The sequence below is a fragment of the Scleropages formosus genome, chromosome 24 (assembly GCF_900964775.1).
Source record: "Scleropages formosus chromosome 24, fSclFor1.1, whole genome shotgun sequence".
NCBI lineage: Eukaryota > Metazoa > Chordata > Actinopteri > Osteoglossiformes > Osteoglossidae > Scleropages > Scleropages formosus.
In genome coordinates this window covers 6725661-6739537 of record NC_041829.1, presented here as the reverse complement: position 1 = coordinate 6739537, position 13877 = coordinate 6725661, and the positions used below count along the sequence as shown (strand labels likewise).

Genomic DNA, 13877 nt, shown 5'->3' with positions numbered 1-13877 from the left:
TCACTCTATTATTGACAAATGGAAAATGCAAAAACAGTTGAGTTGCGAGACATGAAGTCTTGACTTTTTAGAAAGTTTACATCAATGATTTGATATTAATTTCTTTTGAAATCCTTTTTTAAAGCAGTTTGTGGTATAAAGCACAGGGAAAAAAAAAAATTTGGAATCAAATGCAGAAGATTTATAATTGTGTAGAAGTTTTGATCTTTGATCTTGACAGTTTTGTTGCCCAGAAGATTGTGGGTGGAGGTGGGGGGAGAAGGGGTGTTAGTAGTGGTTGTGAGGAGGGGAATCAAAAATTATTTTGTGGTTCCCCTTACAAAGAGTAGAATGGAAAAGCAAAGCCGCTTGTGGATGGGCGAGAATTTGGACTCATGACCGTGTGCTGTGTATTGGAGGTAAAATTCATAAGCAGTCTGTGACACTGATATAAATAGGGGGTAATGACCATCTGATCAAAGATATTAATTTTTATATTGAATATACTTACCTGAAGTGTAAAGACACACAGCTGCATGAATGGACCAAATGACTAAGTTTCTTTAGAAAAAACCTCCAGCAAAAGAAAAAATAAATAAATAAATGAAATATAAAAACCAACTAAATAAATAAAAACAAAGTAAAGATCAAACAAAATTCAAAATAAGAAGAGACCAGATAAAAAAATAATAATAAAAAAAATAATACTGTTTGAAAGAGTCGGCTAGGTCTTGGTTTCCGGCGGGTCTGGGGTTCGAGTCCTGCTTGGGGTGCCTTGTGATGGACCGGCGTCCCGTCCTGGATGTGTCCCCTCCCCCTCTAGCCTTACTCCCTGTGTTGCCGGGTTAAGCTCCGGCTCGCCGCGACCCCCCTTGGGACAAGCGGCTTCGGCCAGTGTGTGTGTGTGCGTGCGTGCGTGCGTGCGTGCGTGTGCGTGAATACTGTTTGAAATGTGCTCACCTGACAAACCCGAGCAACTCGAGAGAAGACGTTTTTATCGCCGGAGCTTCCTTCTCGGGACGCCTCACGGAAGAAGAAGTAAATCTTGTCATCATCAGGATTGAAGGTGTCGGCGAGAGGATGGGCAGCGATAAACCTGGCCTCTGTCACAGGGAGGGAGAAAGACTCCTCTTTCCAACTGAGCCACAAACATTTAAAAAAATCTCAAGACCCCTAATATACCTCAATCCACTATTTAGAGCAACCAAATGAAAGGGTTATGGAAAATGCATTATTAGAAAAAAATTGCAACGGTAGAGAAACTTTCTTTTAAAAATTAAAAATATATCATGGTTTTAAAGGCACTAAAATGTGTAACTTTGACACTATTTTATTAGCTTTATTAATGATATTTTATTTCCCGCTTGGCGTGATCTTAAATGATGATGAAAATAATGATGTCTTGGATGCTTTATTCTATGAGTTCTTGTCCACCACGTCTGCATGGGGGAGACGCACTTTATGGGCGTTATTTCATTTCGGAAGGCCTGCATTTTACTGGGATTATTTGTACTGAGGTAATAGGGCTCGGGCTACGGGTACAGAGGTGCTTTTGTTAATGCCAGACTGGGTGCCGTCCAAACACCAAACCCAGGAGGAGAAGGGTCTGTCTGGGAAGCTGGAAAAAGATCCCAGCCCTCGTGCACGAATGTTGGGGAGGAGAATGAGGACGGGGGCGTCTAATGGAAAACGTCGGTATAGTGCGGTATCACTTTAACCGGGCCAACTGCTTTTTATTTCCATACAAAATGCAGTGTCCGGCATCAGCTGGCGAGGTCGTGGGGGAGGGGGCACTCGCTATGCAAACACAAAGCGGGGATCTGTCTGGGTTTCCCTACACGGCCGAAGGCGGGAACGCACGAGTGGATTTTCTTTTTGGTTTTTGAAGGGAAGTAAACGTGTAGAGAAAGCAGGGAGCGCAGGCCTTTGCTGTGATGGAAACGTTGGCTCCCATCACGGTTGGAGAACTGGGATAAGCAGTGGAAATTTAACACTAAAATACCAATCCAGAGGACTAAACTGAAGACTGGTGGAAATGGATACACAGTCTTGTTGGGGATGATTTTAGCTTTACGACCGTGTCCTCTTTTGCGGTCAGGACATCATGTGGCATTCATGTGGCCGTGCGGTCAAAGGAATAAAGTCAGGGTTTAGTTTTACCGTTGATCCAGTAATCCTCGGAAATGTCGGTCCTAATGTAGTGCTGATCGTGGGGGGGTCCCAAGGATCGGCTGAACGCCGTGTCCTTGCCAAGGAAATCCGACGCGGTGCCCGCGTACAAGTATTGATCTGTAATCAGAACATGGTCAGCAGAAGTCAACAAACACAGTGAGTAAACAAGTGGAAAAAAAAGAAACATGGGGAGGGTTCTTAGAGCACAGTAAACACAGCATGATTCACACCATATAAACACTTGATTTTGGCAAAGACCTGAAAGCTTCCTCGAACATTGCAAGGTCGGTGCTCACGCGAGGTTGGACGCACATATATCTTTACGATAACGCTCTGGAGGAATGCCCTCGTACATCTGCTTCCTCGCTGTGCGCTCGCTCACACTCACAGCTGGAACCTAAGCTGCGGAAGGGAGGACTGATGGAACAAGTTGGAGCCAACGGGGACGACCCTCAGAGCGAGTCCAGCTGTGCCTTGCTTTTACTGCGTTTTGTTGCGGTTTGCATTAGAAGCAAGGAGGACCGCGGTTGTGGATATCGCTGAATCGCGGCCCTCGATCGTGTTCCCGGCCATTCCGAGAGCCTTCGCTGAACACCAACGCGCCCGTCTTTTACACACGCATCAGGCTTATCATGTAAAGGTCTTGCAAGCCAGCAGATGCCTCGTTTCTGCTCCATGAGACAAACAGCACTTTAGAAAGAATATGGAAAAGGAATCAGAGCCAACCTGACATCCATCAAAGGCTAAACTCCCATCAAATTTACATTACCAGCCTCACACAAAGCTACTAAATCACTGCTGTTAGAGTACATATTTAACAACCTATGCTTACAAAGTCGCATTTCATATATCCCACGGTAAGATGACTGTCATGTCTCACAGTGCTCCAAAATTCTGGTATTTCTACAATATAAACTCCAATGTGCAATCCACCGTTTTATGTAATGTAATTATTATATTACATTATATATGTTACATTACATTACGTTACATTACATATATATATATATATATATATATATATATATATATATATATATAAAATGCCTTTTATAAATACTATGAATTTTATTGAATCTCATGATAATAGTTACACTTGAACAAATATGGTATTAACATAAAATGCAGTACAATTATTTATTTATTTATTTATTTTTTTTTTTAAAGATTTGGTATGTCAGTCGAGATCATTTTTACACCTGTGTCCCTCCAACCAGTTCACAGTACTGACACCAGGTCACACAAATCTTTCTACCCCTGTGATGGCTCCAGTTGTAAGCACACTGAGAACCAGAAGACCCAGCAGCCCTTAACAGCTGCTTGGTAGATTTCAAAACCATATGGAGCCGAAGACAACGGACACCGTCTTGTCAAGCAAATTTCATCTGACAGTAACATCAATAACAATTCTCTCCTTTTCGATTCCAAAAAAAATGAACGCGTAGCTTGATAGCCTATTACAGCTTTCACGTGCCCCAAAAAGAGGCCGTTACCCCACCTATGCGTGCGAGTAGGAATGAGCACCTTCTGCAGTTTCGTTCACCTGGAACCTAAACCCTTGTGTCCATCATGCGAAACCAGGACCGGGTTGGATTAATGGGCATTTAATGGGTGCTCTGATCCGTACATTCCTTCATACAAAGGCCGAAAGACATCTCCCAGCAGGCACCCAGAATGGTGGTGGGGCACAAGAATGAAGATTAGGATAATGACCCTCCCCATTTAGCCTGGAGGCCATATATCCCGTTAATCCGCTGCCCCTGCACACGTTTCACAGTGTAATTGAGTTTCAATCCTAGATGACTTGTGGGCCCTCCTCTCACTCTTATCACCGCCTGCTCATCAGTCCAAAAATTAAAGCTTCGCCCCACCGTCGTTTTATTGGTAGGGTTTCCTTTTTTCACCACGATTTAAAACACTGGGGCAACAGGGGGTATAGTGGTTAGATTTGATTTGGACTCAAAGGACCTGGGATTGAATGGGTACCACCACGTTGTATTACACTTGATCAAGGAATCTACCCTGAATCACTACAGTAAAAACTACCCAGCTGTATAAATGGGTAAATCACAGTAAGTAGCTGAATGTTGTTAGCTACTACATGTATATGAATGTTTACGGAAAGAAATCATGGGAGGGGGGATCCAAAAGCACAAGGGACGGTCAACAGTTGATGCTCTTCTCTTACCTTTCATAACAGAGGCGAAGGGCTGCCAGGGATCAAAGGGGCACTTGAGCCTCCCGGACTCAACGCTGTTTGTGTTCAGGTGGAGCGTAGCTTCCTGGAGAGATGCATTTGAAAACGGATTAGAGGCTGCAGCTTTATCTATCAAATGAACGCATCGCGCAAACACCGCGGTCGCCCAGATGGGAGGGAAGTGCTGACGCATCAAGGGGTTAGGGTTCGAAATTCTGAGGGCCGTATACATTTCCCCGATTTCCCTCGGTTGCTGCAAGTCCTCAGTTAACCGAAGACCTTGGCTGGGTCTCAGCTCAATCTGTGTGGAGTTTGCATGTTCTCCCCGTGTTTGTGTGGCTCTCCTCCAGCGCTCTGGTTTCCTCCCATACTCCAGAGGCATATAGTTCAGGAAGTGTGACTACAAATCACCCATGCTGTGTGTGTGCGCGTGCTATATAGACAAGTGAATATCTGCAGGGTGTGTACAGTAGTATATCACTACCCAAACAATGTAATAACCCCTTGTTTAAAGGTGTCAGCTAAATATTAGTCAACACTCATTGCAGGTCACCAAACAGTGCTAGAATAATAAATGTAAATACATGAATAACTGAATAAATGGACAATGTCACTCTGATACAGATATTCAATGGTCAGAATGAACGGCCCTTTGTTACCAACTGCGAGAGCTCATTTGCACTGTTTTGATCACTGCAACCGCGACTGGATAAGCAGTTATTCCTTATGTTTATTACAGTGCGCTACACTCTCTTAGGGGGTTATGCCGTTTTCTGCATTTTATGCACATCACGTCCTTAGATAGACTTTATTTGGATCTTTCCGGGCAAGATAAAACCCCCAGCGCACCTTCTCGTTCGGTTGCACGCAGGCAAGTTGACACAAGCCGTCTTCTCAGACAGGCCCGTGACGGTGTTTATTTACTCCCCACGTCAGCTCTAGACCAAACCACCATAATTGGTGGAAAAATAAACCACGGACAATTTCAACGCAGGACAATTAGCCGCCGTTGTCAGGACTGGCGCCTTTGAAGGGGGCCGATGGAGGATCGCATTCCGACTGCAGCCACGTTCCTCCGCTCGCATCACGTCAAGTTGCCGGCGGAGGCCTCCCCTACCTCCCCTCGCCCGGCGACCTCCGCGAAGGCGCACTGCGGGTAGAAGGCGCCGGTGCCGCACGCATACACGTGGGTCCTGTTGTAGCTGTGGAGGACCCGGATGAAGTTGGCACACTCCGTCTGCGTGGAGGACACACATCCAGGGTTGGGTCAGTTGAGAGTCATTCAACCTCAATGCTTTGCTTATTATTTCTTTATTATTATGCTAAGCACAGGGCAGACAGGGCAGCAATGGTATTATAATTTTGTTCTTTTATATAGAATTTGCAGTTTTTTTCTACAAACACTGAATTAAAATGTTAATACTTATGTCATCCTGTGCATGATTTTTAAATAGGCACATGGGTCAATTTAAATGTAGATAAACCTGTTGGGTTAAAATGAACCCGTTCAACACAGATCTCACAGACCAAAAAACACATACCTCAGCACGAGAACATTTATGTTGAAACATGTCAGGACTGCTTCATGTTTACTCGAACCCGGGACTCCCGATTACAGGGGTCGTATTTGAAAGTGTCGCTGATGGGATCTCGGGCCGTCAGCACCAGCGCGGCGCAGATAGAGGATCAGCCGCAGCGCTATCGTGCGCTGTTAAACACGCAAACCGAGCTTATCGTACTTACGTGCGCGTTCTTCCCTGCGAGTTTACACATCTCTATCCTCTCCTTTGGCGGAGGCCAGTTAATCTGTAAAGAGAGGCAACATTTTCCACCCTGTCAGCTCTGCAAGAAGGACCCTGATAGTTTGACAGCTCTCTCTAGGACACACACACACACACACACACACACACACACACACACACACACACACACACACACACACACACACACACACAGTGCTGCTTGAAAGTATATATCCCCTATAGAGATGATCATTATTCTGGTATAAAATATTTAAAAAAAACTTATACAATGAATAAATGATGATGATTTACACACCTGATTCTACTTACTTACTTGGTTTAACCAGTGCAACTTGGGGTTCACTTATTTTTTCACCTGCACTAATTCTGTGTTTCTACTACACTCATGATTTCCTCTAAAGAAACGCCCGGAATTAGTCATTACACACCTGTTGCGGCTCACGATAAAGACGGATTCTTATTAAATAACCGTTTCGTGGTAAAGCTAAGGGACACAAGGGGCTCGCATACTTTAAAGCGGCACCGTAACATTGGTGGATTGTGCGCCGTATCTGTAACTGTCACGCAGCACAGCTCAATGCAGTTTTTCAAACAACTCTTTCTGTCAAAACACTTAAAACTAATTTATATCTTAAGCCTCCCAACAAGAATACCTCCGAGCGCCTCGAACAAAAGAAATACTTTCATTTCGAACCTCACTCACGGTGCACAATTTAAGAAGTATAATTGGGGAGTATATTTAGTGGAGTCATTTCAAGTATAATTGCAATGAGGTTCCAGAAAGAGTCATCTTTCTCACTGCCAGTCCCGTTTGTTCCACAGGAAACGGTGGATGTGAGTAAAAACGGACTCATGGGATGCACAGCCGGTATCTCGATGTTGCATTTGCTCAAGAGATGGGCTCTTCGGAGGAAGTGGTACAGAGAGGGACCGTAAACAAACTGTCATAGACAACGAGCGTCGCCGTCTGCGTGCCGCCTTGGATCAACAGAGGAGCATCTTCAGCAATAGGCTGGTCCACTTGAGCGGCTCCAAGGAGTCACTTGAGGTCATCGCTGTCAATGACCGTTAGTCTCTACAGTTTATATTTCCATTCATCTATCCATCCATCCATAGATCCAGATTGGGTTTGGATCTAGTGGCAAACTCAGAGAAGGGGCTACCCATTTCCTCCCCATCTCTTCCCGTTCTGCCCTTCTTTGCATGGTATTGTTGGCCTACTGCTGACTGTAGCCAACACTTCCACTGAGGCAGGAGGACTTGCTGGCCAACGCCCCCAACGCGTTGACTTCTATGCTTTCCACGTGAAGGCCTTGGGCGTGCGAGGCTTAAAGCACCCCACTTTGCAGGCGACGGGGAAATTCTCGTGCCTTCTGCTTCTCTAGCTTCTTGACCGCAGGAAGCTTAATCACAGGGCTTCGCTCACTTGGCTATTCAAACGTACTGACACACTCCGCGACAGCCTGTCATCAAGTTTTATGTCTTGGCACGAGCGCTGAGCAAAGTCGAAAGAATTGCTCAAAAACGTTCCATGGCGTTAAAAGCCCTGCATTAAAAACTTTATAACACTCGATCCTCCCCACACCCCCTCCCCTCGCTGCCCGACCTTTAAGACAGAGATGTTACTTGTCAAGTCACTTGAACGTCTGGAACCAGAGACATGAACACCACACCCTTTGTTTTTGACTTTTACACCACGGCCTTTTGTACATCGTCCTAAATACGTCATGTTGTGGACAGGGCAATGTGTAGCAGATGGAAAAGATGGGGGAAAAAACCTCAGAGTCACATTAAATAAACACAGTGAGGCCTCTCTCTGGTCCCTCCACTAGCTATTGGTCTTCTTCATGCCAGAGGCAAAGGCAAGGATGAGTTCCTGTGTGTTTGTCTTGGTATAATAGATTATTATAAGGATCAGGACACTGACATTTTAGGCGCGCAATCTGGTCAAATATGCAGAAGGTTTAAAAAAAAAAAAAAAAAAAACCTTTTTTTTTCCTTGTTTTTTTGCATAAATCACAGCATCATAAGCTTTGTGCAGCAATGACTCAGACAAACCCTCCTTTGGGGTTGATCCATTGCATGTCTTGTCATTGTAATTCTCTTAAAGAGGTGTTTCATGGTTGCAAAATAGAAAAAGGCAGTAAACTGTAATTTGAGATGATTTACAGTGCAAAGATCTAGAAACAGATACAAAGATCTGCAATAAAGTAAAAACTGTGGGCAAGAAATGGACATCAAATCCTTGCTTTGAAATAAAATAACAGATTGACATTAAACACAGTCACGAAGCTTCATATAATTTTGCATTCATCATACTGAATTTGAATTTTTAGTCTCTTTTTACTCAACACTCCCTCAGTGTATCACTAACTGATATTTTCCTCTTCAGAGGAGTCACATAGGAAATTTGAAAAGAATCAGACAAAATAAGTCTTAATTTTGCCAAAGAAAAAGTAAATAATGACAACTAAGCATGAATATCATCTTCTTTATTTCCTTTTCGGCACTTAATCATTTTCGGAACTTTCCGGAATATAGGATGACATCCGAGTTGGTGGCTAAAGCTAGGTGGAACAAGAGGCTTCTAACAAGGCAGGACAGATGGCAGGCGTTCGCATTTCTAAGACGTCTGGAATATTTGCTCCTATTAGCAGGCAGGAAGTGGGCTTTTCTGAGATGGAAATAAAGTGCCCTTGGCCCTCGGGGGCGGGGGGGGGGACAAAAACCTGCGGAAGCGACGCTGCGGCCTGCCCTTAAAACATTATCATAATAATAAGCTGTCATTAAGTGATTGCATTCCTTCTGGGAGCGGAAGAGGGAGAGGTTGTATTTCTTTACGAGGCATTATGTCATACACCCCCACACCCTAGGACGGTCTACCCCGTGTGTGTGTGTGTGTGTGTGTGTGTGTGAGGGCGTCTCAGCCAGCGTGTGACAGACAGGCTCTGAACCTTCTCACCCGAGATGGCCTGCACCCGAGGAGCTGCCGGCCGGATGGTTCTGCATTATCTCCTCACGCCGTCGACTCCCCCTGACAGTGATTGACACATTTCACGGGCCTGGGAGCCTCGCCGAGGGGAATTAATTTGCCTGCGCTGTGGCGTGGGAACATCTTTACGTGATTCACTGAGGCTTGTATGGGCTGAGGACAGAGAATTTGTATGTCCTCGATGTCCCAGTGCGAAGTGGCCCCAGCCAACAGGGGTCCACAGCATTCACTCCCAGCTCCATATATTCCTGTGCAGCGACAGAATCCCCACCTCCACCGAATCACTGAAGATGTGTGACTTTTGACTCTACATTGCTAAAAACTCTTATTCTTTAAGGGACGGAAAAGGATGATATATTTCTTTAAAACAGACTGAGAAGCCTGGCTTTTGTGTGCAAATTTACAGCAATTTATACATGGGCTGAGTTAAAAATGTTGAGTGTTATAAACCTGTTATACACCCATGTTTGAGGATTCGTTGGAGTCAGGAATGTTTCCTTCTCAAAGTACCTTTCTTTACATGATTTTAATTTCTTGGGCTTACACACACACACACACACACACACACACACACACACACACACACACAGAGTTGCTGAAGCCGCTTGTCCCAAGCGGGGTCACGGTGAACCAAAGCCTAACCCAGCAATACAGGGTGTGAGGCTGGAGGGGACACACCCAGGACGGGACGCCAGTCCATCACAAGGCAGCCCAAGCAGGACTCGAACCCCAGGCCCACCACAGAGTAGGACCCGGCCAAACCTGCTGCGCCACCGTGCTCCCCTTCTAGGGCTCCAAAATCTTTAATAAGGCACACAGAGGCAGATTTTCTTGACATCATCTTGAAGGTAGGGGCCTTAGCTTTTTCACATTTATCTGATGCTTTTCTCCAAAGTGACTAACATTAAGGTTACAGTTATTACAAGTTTATAATTATTTACCCATGTGCACAGCTGGGTATTTTTGCAGGAGCAGTTTAGGGGAAGTACCTTACTCAAGGATACTACAGCCAGAGGCAGGGATCAAACCTGCAATCTTTGAACCCAAAGACAGTAGCTCTAACCACTACACTACCAGCTCTCCTCTATCACATCGCATTTTCCTTCCCTGTATGTCTTTGTTTCACATGCCTGACGCAACATTTCAAAAGTCTCTTTACCACTTTTCCTGAGCTTTACACAAAATATAGTCACACATCTTTGTCTCACAGTTGACATGAGCGACTGCCATCACGGCCACTGGGCAAGACAACTGAAGGTCCAAAGAGAACTCGGTCCTGTAGAGTCGTGTAGCGTACGGTCGTAAGGCCTTGACCTCGGCTTCCCAACACCAGACACCGCAGCCAGGGGATATGAGGGACACATCCATTACAGTCAGAACCAAACCTTGTCAACCAACCCCCTATCTTCAGGTCCTAAAAAACATTTAGAAGACAGACTTCTTAAAGATAACTTCCAAATCGTGTCAACTCTCCCATATGCCCAGATAGTGTTATTTAGGGGCTTTATTTGGCTTATGGAAGAGTTCAGGTCTCTAATCAGGCTGTGAGGTTTAAGGGATCAGAGAGGGATAGTTTTGCTTGTTGCTGGCGAGTTAAAACAATGAGATAAAAATCAAATGGACATCATCTCCTCGCCCACTAATGGCCCACAGCTGCATAAACAGGTTGGGATTAGAAATCCAAGCAGCATTTTTGGGGTCTGTGGTATCTGATGGGGGGGACTAGGTAAGGGAGCGGCACACGGCAGTACTACAGTCTTGACCCCTGCGTCCTGCTGACTGCGCAGATATACAGAGGTAGCTCTGGAGGATTCCAGCATTGGGCAAAGGGGAGCAGTTGGAGGTGCTGGACGGCGCACATACGCACATATATTTACCTTCACACTGGCTCTCAAAGCGTTGATATAAATTATCCCTACGATCTCGCCAAAGAAACTTAAAAACATTTATTCTTTTATCTGATTCTCCTCTCTAGAGTGACTAACAAGGTACTTACACTGATTTACCAACTTATACAGTTGGGCATTTTTTTAACCTGAGAAATTCAATGCAAGTTCAAAGGTACTAGAGCAGTAGATGGGATTCGAACCTGGGTCCTCTGATTCCAAAGGCAGCAGATTTCACTGCTACAGTACCCGCAGCCCTCATATAAAAATATAAGAAAGTTCATAACAAAATAAAACAGAACACAACATTAGCGTGAGGCTGAAGTTCCCCGTTAACCCCGACAGCCCTAACCTTTAAAATAACCGACTTTTAACATAAGGTATGTTACCTTGTGAATTTTCTATCGGGGCCCATTTTTCAGGGTTTACTGTCCTTGCGGGGACATGTTTCAAACCTCCAGGGACATTTGCACAATGTGAAATTGGCCATACGTCCCACAAGGTTAGGAAAACACAAACTCCGTCGGCTTATGGACCGAGTGTATTGGGGCAGCGTGTTGTTTCAACCCTCCACGTGAGCCGGGACGACGAACGGGTTTGACCGAGGCTCGACGTCACGGACGTGTCTTTTCTCTCCCTTGCTGGCCCCGGGGCTGGATGCCGGCCTGGTTGGCAGCCAGCCAATGTAAACGTGGTACTGTCTGAGAAAAGCCTGCAGGTCGCCGTGTCACTTTCTGTCACTCTGCTGCTACTGCCCATCACCCCACGAAGCGGAGGGCCTTTCTAGTGACCATGATGTATGGGGATAATTTGGTGCCTTACTCTGCAGCTGAGCCAGAAAAGGCAGGAAGCGCTCATTCAGAGACCACCTAGACGTCGGGTAGGAGCACTGCCAGCTTCTGGCTGCCCAATTAGCCGCTGTGAGGGGTTTGATTTTTGTCTTCTTGAGCTCCGGGAAACTTCACGCATGCGTCAAACGCACATTTAACTATATACCGTATGACAGCAGAAGAACACTTTAAACACACTTCCAGCTGGCTTACTTGGTTAATGTTCGCATAAGATTACATATGTTTTGTCGTTTTTTTCCATTCTTTCACTAGTGGACGATTATTCAGCCATCTGCATAATAGGGCAATAAATAGATATTGATCTCTTGGATCATGAAATAAGCAATAAACTGGTTCATTCATATCATTGCACAATAGACAGATAGATTTCCATTTGAGCATTACCCTGCGAGCCAATGGTACCAAAATGGTTAAAAAAGAAAAAAAATATTTAAGATTCTTGACTGCTCACATGACAGTTACTGTTATTCTAAATCAAGCTACTGAATAGCCCTAATCACAGAGAACCGCAAGCCAAACAGGCAAGGTTACTTAACCAGCCCAGACAACGTACATGAAGGCACATGCCTGTTTATTTTACTTTCTAATTCCGATAGGTCAGAGGTGTCTGTCAAAACTCCCCCGAGTGCCAAGACCGAATGCATGCTTTCCTCCAAGTCGGCTATGTCAATGCCTCGCTCGTTTTTTTTTTTTTAAAAAAAACTGCTGAAGAAAATATGGTAGACAAAAGCGATGCAAAGGCTGGAAGGTTTTAACTGTCATATCCACATGGTCACATTTGCTCTCCTGTCGAAGGTGATTCGCTGGACCATTCGGTATCTAAAATATATTCAGTACAACATTTAAAGGAAATGTGCAGGTCTGCGCTCAATGACAGGTGACAAATGACACAAGGAGCAGCAGGAAACTGAATAATGACACACACTCAAAACCAGAAGGCTGGCAGTGCAAGACCCAGAAAGGAGTACTACCGTTACACCTTTGTGAACTGCATAACAGGGTAAAATCACAACTTGCTTTGGATCAACGTACAAGAACGATTCTTTTTTTCCTCATGAACCGTTAACAGTCCCTTATAGGTCTCCTGTCAGTGCGACATCATCCAACCACTTTTTGTAATTTGATTCTTATTTATTTACTTTTTTTGTATCTGTACTCCTATTTATACTCTCGTGTTTGTGTACTCGGTAAATATGTTATTTATTTATTCTGTAATTCTGCGTCATCTGTTTATTTGTCTGTAAATACTGGAGGCACGTGGAACCGCAGTAAATTCCTTGTGTGCATCAGCACGCTGGCCAGTGAAACTCAGTGATTCAGATAATTCAGATTCCGAATAAAACTCATTCCGATTCTGATTTCTGAGGAATGTGTTGGCGAAGCAATAAAAGTCCTCCGATGGGCTGATGCGTCCACAGGAACGAAGATTAGGACTGTTCAAGTAATAGTGCTTTTAGTAAGACTGAAGCTGAGTATTGCGTCAGATTAGACCAGACCAGAACTGTGATTGAAACACAAATTATGCAACTGAGGACATATGTTTGAATATAGTACTGGCTGCCAAGAGTCGACAATACACAAGTTCAGCCCCTCTGTCCTAGGGGCTCACCTTCTTGGGGTTCCTGTTGAGGTTGTCCAGCTCCAGAAGGTAGATGTGGTCCTTGGCACCCAGGAGAAGGTTGCCGCGCTCCTCGTCCAGCAGCAGGCTCTGGAAGCGCAAGTTTGAGCCGGAGCCCAAAAAGAGGGACGCGCCGCCTGAGAGCTCCAATTCTGTGCCGCGGGAAAGGAAAAGTTGGGTGTGAGTCACGACACAAACCATTCCAAGCTCCTTCCAAGCTGTGTTACAGCTTTTGAAAGACTTTTAAAGGATACCCTTTCACATGCTCAAGCTAAGGTCTACCAACAGCTTTGACTTTGTATAGCAAGAAAAAATGTATTCGCCCTTGTTGAACAAAACTTTAAATTTGATGCCCAACATTACAAGACCGGGGGGAGGGTGGTGCAATGACTTTGCCCGGGTCCTGCTCTCTGGTGGGT

The 13877-nt window shown here is 44.9% G+C and overlaps 1 protein-coding gene across 1 annotated transcript in view; it reads right to left on the bottom strand.

Moving 5' to 3' along the window:
* Positions 1-13877, bottom strand: part of LOC108936611 (semaphorin-3D-like) — a 43542-nt gene that overhangs the window by 16713 nt on the left and 12952 nt on the right. The window contains exons 3-8 of the mRNA XM_018756106.2: positions 13450-13610; positions 6092-6154; positions 5466-5585; positions 4340-4433; positions 2140-2268; positions 940-1082 (exon numbers count right to left, since the gene is read on the bottom strand). Of these exons, the coding sequence (XP_018611622.1) occupies positions 940-1082; positions 2140-2268; positions 4340-4433; positions 5466-5585; positions 6092-6154; positions 13450-13610 (710 nt within the window). The remainder of the gene's footprint in view (positions 1-939; positions 1083-2139; positions 2269-4339; positions 4434-5465; positions 5586-6091; positions 6155-13449; positions 13611-13877) is intronic.